The sequence below is a fragment of the Myotis davidii genome, unplaced genomic scaffold (genome assembly GCF_000327345.1).
Source record: "Myotis davidii unplaced genomic scaffold, ASM32734v1 scaffold1115, whole genome shotgun sequence".
NCBI classification, from domain to species: domain Eukaryota; kingdom Metazoa; phylum Chordata; class Mammalia; order Chiroptera; family Vespertilionidae; genus Myotis; species Myotis davidii.
The window spans coordinates 968127-974473 of record NW_006287910.1 but is presented as its reverse complement, the minus strand read 5'-3'; the positions used below and the strand labels follow the sequence as shown (position 1 = coordinate 974473).

General features: G+C 42.0%; 1 protein-coding gene across 2 annotated transcripts in view; it reads left to right on the top strand.

Moving 5' to 3' along the window:
- PDXDC1 (pyridoxal-dependent decarboxylase domain containing 1) overlaps positions 1–6347 on the top strand; it is a 55587-nt gene that overhangs the window by 30458 nt on the left and 18782 nt on the right. For both annotated transcript variants that reach the window (XM_006759680.2, XM_006759681.2), the window contains exons 9-12: positions 1923–2007; positions 2904–2952; positions 3105–3206; positions 4378–4503. In XM_006759680.2, coding sequence (XP_006759743.1) covers positions 1923–2007; positions 2904–2952; positions 3105–3206; positions 4378–4503 — 362 coding nt within the window. The remainder of the gene's footprint in view (positions 1–1922; positions 2008–2903; positions 2953–3104; positions 3207–4377; positions 4504–6347) is intronic.

Below are 6347 nucleotides of genomic sequence, written 5' to 3'. Positions count from 1 at the left end.
GGAAAACAGTTTTCAGCCCTTTTCCTAGCATAAACCCTGCACAAGAACCACTTGCATCACTTGAGGCAGTTGGTGAGGGTTTGAAATCTTATTAGGTGGGATTCTGCTAACTGGAAATTTAAGATAGTTGGGAGAGTACTTGACTCTGTATTTTACTTATGCTCTGAGAAGAAGGATCTGCTATAGTGTAAACAAATTACCAAGGGGATGGGTTAAATAAAGTGTGTAATATGGTCAAACTGACTTCAAAATACATGTTCTATATTAAAACAAAGAACCTCCAAATTGGGTTGAAAACATCTCAAATTCATCTATGTATTTTTTTTCATAAAAAGATACACCTAAATATAACCCAGAAAGTGACAAAAAGTTAGGGTAGAATAAAAAATCTGATGAACAGAACAAACTGGTGAATGTAATAGAATCAGGGGCAGAGAAAGGGAGCGGAGGACAGTTTTCGGGAAGAAGGGGTAGAGGGGGGTGCGGGAAGAGATTGGACAAAGAGCTTACACCTGTGGACGAGGATAGTGGAGAAGTGAAGGCCTGAGGTGGGGTGGGAACTGGGTGAAGGGGAGCTATGGGGGGAAAAAAGAGGAACATCTGTAATAATCTGAACAATAAAGATTTTTTTAAAAAGTTAGGGTAGAACAGACTCCCTGGGGCAAATGCTAACAGAAAAAAAGTACTTAAGCAGTGTTAGTGTGAGATTATATGAGTAATATGAGACTTCATATTAATTGTAATTCATATTATTTAAGAGATAACAGGAACAAACTGGTGAATGTAATAGAATCAGGGGCAGAGAAAGGGAGCGGAGGACAGTTTTCGGGAAGAAGGGGTAGAGGGGGGTGCGGGAAGAGATTGGACAAAGAGCTTACACCTGTGGACGAGGACAGTGGAGAAGTGAAGGCCTGAGGTGGGGTGGGAACTGGGTGAAGGGGAGCTATGGAGGGAAAAAAGAGGAACATCTGTAATAATCTGAACAATAAAGATTTTTTTAAAAAGTTAGGGTAGAACAGACTCCCTGGGGCAAATGCTAACAGAAAAAAAGTACTTAAGCAGTGTTAGTGTGAGATAAAATAGACTTCATATTAATTGTAATTCATATTATTTAAGAGATAACAGTTATGAACGCTTATGAACATAACTTTGAACTATATAAAGGCAGATTAAAGGAAAAATTGATAGAATACAAGTATAAATTGACAAGCTCACAATCTTGGTAGGAGACTTCAATATATTTCTCATGAAACAACAAATCAAGTACATAGAAAATAAGTATAGAGGGGATTTAGATAACACAATTTATAAGCTTTTTTATAGATACATATAATGAAGAATACATACTCTTCAAAACTTGAATCATCAATTGGCAAAAGTTGATTTTAAGCCAATCCACAAAGGTGATCTTTTTAAAAAATAAATATTTTTATTGATTTCACAGAGGAAGGGAGAGGGATAGATAGAAACATCAATGATGAGATCCCCTACTGGGAATCGAGCCCACAACCCCAGCATGTGCCTTTGACCGGAACCCTGGATCCTTAGGTCTGTAGGCTAACACTATCCACTGAGCCAAATCTTTTGGGTTTTTTTAATAGAGGAAGGGAAAGGGATAGAGAGAAACATCGATGAGAGAGAAACATCGATCAGCTGCCTCCTGCACACCCCCCACCAGGGATGTGCCTGCAATCAAGGTACATGCCCTTGACTGGAATAGAACCTGGGACCCTTCAGTCTGCAGGCTGACACTCTATCCACTGAGCCATACTGGTTAGGGCCACTGAGCCAAATCTTAAGAAAAGAGATACAATGTTAGTTCAGTCGCAGGGAGATAATGTATATAAAAGTTTTAATCATGCTTTAAAGACTCAGAAAATATTTGTTCCTTTTAGTATCTTTTTGTGTGTGCTTTATCCTAGGAACTGCAGCGGTAGGACACACAGATAAGATTGGGCGTTTGAAAGAACTCTGTGAGCAGTATGGCATATGGCTTCATGTGGAGGGGTGAGTGGAAGGTGGGATTGGCTCCATGAGTGGTCTCCACACAGTGCTCATGAGGAGTGGACATCCCCACCCTCACTTTGTCATGACATTTATCACTAAGACCTCTTCGGGTTGCAACAACAAGAAAACCCAAACTGGCTTAAGTGAGAAGAGATTATTGGTTCACATAACTAACAACAAACAGTGTTAGGAATTGGCTTCAGGCACAACATCAATCAGGAGTCAGTGTGTCATTCTCCCCTCCCCCACCAACACCACCATCAGTCACTTGGTTTAATATCCTCTGTGTTGGCTCCATGTATAGATAGACTTTCCTGTTATGGTCCAAAGTAGCTGCAGCAACTCCAGCCTTTTTTCCAGTTTGTGTCCAGTGGGTCAGAAGCCCCAGGAAAAATATCATACCAATCGCTGTAGCCAGGGAAATGTAGTTTAGGTTATTTGCCCACCTCTGGAGCTGGTGGTGGTGTCTCCTCTGCCCAAAGCTGTGGTCCAATAAAGGAGATTGGGGTGATTTCCCAGAAAGTCATTGGAGTGCTGCTTAGAGCGGGGAGAGGATGCAGGGCAACCAAAGTAGTCCATATCCAGCACATCATGCATGGTAGGTTTCTTCTTTATTGTATCCCTCTGGGAAAGATGACCGGAAAATAATGGCTGTGAAATACAAGACCCATCATACCAAATAAGTAGGAAATATCCCTGAGCTGTATTTTTATTAAAATGCATTTTCAAGGTATTCCTAAAATTTGCATGTACCACATTTTCTGTTGCTGTTATAAACGCTAATAACACAGCTGAAAGATAGCAGAGTCTCTCTCTCTCTTTCTTTTTTAAATACATACTTAGTGAATAGGCAGCAGTAAATAATTCTTTCTTAGATTAGTGTTTTTTTCTTCCAGTGTGAATCTGGCAACATTGGCTCTAGGTTATGTCTCCTCATCAGTGCTGGTATGTTGTTGATTTACCAAATATTGTATTTTAAAGAAGGAATTTTAAATCTTTTAATTCCTGGGGGCTTTTCGTGGTTTTTATGAATGGAGGAGGGTGTTGGGTGTCGTGTATTCTAATAGTCTAACAAAAAGCTGTTCTCTCTTTGGTAGGCTGCAACCAAATGTGATAGCATGACATTGACTCCAGGCCCGTGGCTGGGTCTGCCAGCGGTTCCTGCAGTCACTCTTTATAAACATGATGATCCTGCCTTGGTAAGCTTACTCTGACTGGCAGGGTAGTCATTACTAGTTCTGGGGGCAAAAACACAGAAAAACAAAGGAAATAGTGAAAAGTTCCTTAATGTCACTTCTGTGATTTTTTTTAAAAAAATATATTTTATTGATTTTTACAGAGAGGAAGGGAGAAGGATAGAGAGTTAGAAACATCGATGAGAGAGAAACATCGATCAGCCACCTCCTGCACATCTCCTACTGGGGATGTGCCCGCAACCTAGGTACACGCCCCTGACCAGAATCGAACCTGGGACCTTTCAGGCCGCAGGCCGACGCTCTATCCACTGAGCCACACCGGTTTCGGCTGTTTTCTGCCTGACCGGAATCGAACCTGGGACCCTTGATGCCACAGGCCGACGCTCTATCCACTGAGCCAAACCAGTTAGGGCACTTCTGTGATTTTTCACTTTCAAAAAACTTATTAACAGAAGTGAAACTGTACCACGTGTATTTTTTCTACTTATTCTTCTCATACTTCCCTGTGTATATGAAGAACACATGATGTTTTATGACTACATCATATTCTATTACACCAATACCATGATTTATTTAATCGTTCTCCAATTGTGAACTTTTAGGATGTTTTCAAATTTTTGTTACTGAAATAATGAGCATCTTTCTATGTTTCAAATTATTTCCTTAGAATAGGTTCCCAGAAGTGGCATTCCTCTCGGAGTGGTGAAAGCGCTTAGTCCACCTTGTCTAGAAGGTTGTAACAAAGTAGATGAATGGTCCTGGTAGTGATCAGTTAGTGATAGGCTCATGCAAAACAAGCTTTAAGTGATTCTTGCTACAGCAGTTGATGTCTTGCCCAATTGATAATGACCAAGTATTTGAGGATGATCAGAACAACCTTGGAAGGGGTTGCCTCTTGAGTGGCTAAGAGCCCCGGCTCTGGGATATGACTCATTTAGATCCTCATCCTGGCTTTGTCACATCTTAGACATGAAACCTCGGGCAAAGCAAGGTTTCTGAGTTAAGTTGTCTAGAATAGTTACTTTATAGAGTTGTTGGATGATTAAATGAATAATACATGCCAAGTGCCTGGCGTAGCATCTGACACATACTAAGTGCCTAGTAAATGGTAACTAGTTAATTCTGTTATATGCTTTCATTGACTTTGATTAAAAACTCATATTGGCTTTTTTAGACTTTAGTTGCCGGTCTCACATCAAATAAACCAGCGGACAAACTCCGTGCCCTGCCACTGTGGTTGTCTTTACAGTACTTGGGACTTGATGGGATTGCGGAGAGGATTAAGCATGCCTGCCAACTGGTGAGTAGAAATCTGAAGTTTAAATGAGTCACAAATAATACTCCATGGCAAAGCAGAGTCAGAAAAATACTTCAGTCATTTGCTCTCCATCCAATACCTTGTCTGGATTTCCTGTTTCATAAGCAAGTGGATTAATAGCTCTGCATGTATGCTTCTTGTTCAGAGTTTTGGGAGAGACTGCTGAGATTGTCCCAGCATCTTTGTTAAAATGAATGCTATTGTCGCCCTAGCCCGTTTGGCTCAGTGGATAGAGCTTTAGCCTATGGACTGAAGGGTCCCGGGTTTGAGTCCAGTCAAGGGCACATGCCCAGATTGTGGACTCAATCCCCAGTAGGGGGCGTGCAAGAGGCAGCCAATCAATGATTCTCTCTCATCATTGATGTTTCTATTTCTCCCTCTCCCTTCCTCTCTGTATTCAGTGAAAATATATATTTTTAAAAAATGAATGCTGTTGTCAGCATAGGATGAGGAAAGAAGTCACAAGAGGACAGCCACAGAGTGGTGAACAATGCAGAAAGGGGCATAAATGTTCCACTTGACTGACTGATCCTTGAGGGTAAAGGAATATGATGGTTAAAGTTGATTATGGATGGCATGCACATTTTTAACATCAGCTGGCTTGAGTTCTCTAATAGCAAGACTTTGAGGGACAATTTTAATTCTGTTTCTCTTTGAGATGTTCTCATTTTGAAAAATACATAATTACTAGAGGCCCGGTGCACGAATCCATGTACCAGTGAGGTCCTTCAGCTTGGCCTGCGGGATCAGGCCGAAACTGGCTCTCCGATATCCCCCAAGGGGTCCCGGATTGTGAGAGGGTGTAGGCCAGGCCGAGGGATCCCACTGGTGAACAGTTGGAGCCAGGGAGTGACTCAGAAGATTGGCCAGCCAGGGAGGGACTGCAGGAGGGCTCCAGGGTGTGTCCGGCCCGTCTCGCCCAGTCCCAATCAGCCGGAACCCAGCAGCAAATTAACCTACCAGTCAGAGTGTCTGACCCCTGGTGCCTAGTGCACATCATAGGGACCGGTTGAATAGCCTTTAGCATATCACTAGTATATTACACTTTGGTTGAAAGGCTGGCTGGTCAGTCAGACACTTAGCATATTAATTAGGCTTTTATTATATAAGACTAGAGGCCCGGTGCACAAAAATTTGTGCACCCGGGGAGGGTCCCTCAGCGCGGCCTGTGCCCTTTCGCAGTCTGGGACCCCTCAGGGGATGACCACCTGCTGGTTTAGGCCCGCTCCCCGGCAGTCAGACATCCCTCTGGCCACCCAGGAGCCCTCGGGGGATTTGCATGTTTCTCTTTTATTAGATTAGGTGATGGTGTGTTTTTTCTTGCCATTGTTAACCATAGTAACTATTGCTTACGTATTAAAGCTCTATTCCTGCTAAGTCTAGAAGCAGCCTCAGAATCCTTCTCACCATTCATCTTAGGTCTGATGCTTAGATGATCAGAATTAATACCTGAGGTGAAGCCTCTTACTGCAGATGTATCCCAGAATGCATGGCGTCCTCTCTGCTTTATGATCCAGCTAATCATACACTGCCTCAATCATGTTGACAGGTCATTTTTCCCCTTGCAGTTTCTAGTAGTAGATTACCATCTACTGCCGAGGAAGTAAAATTGACTGCCTCCATGTAGATCACAAAATAAGGCATTTTTCTCATCAATAAAATTTCATTCTTTCAGCATGAGTAATTTTGTCAACAACGTTTTGAGGCAGTAACAGTTTATAACAAATTGAGTGAATTATTGTTTCAGGTACTGTGCTGTGTCATACACAGATTTCATTTTATCTTTGCAACAACTCTATACAGTGGGTACTATAATTACACAGCTG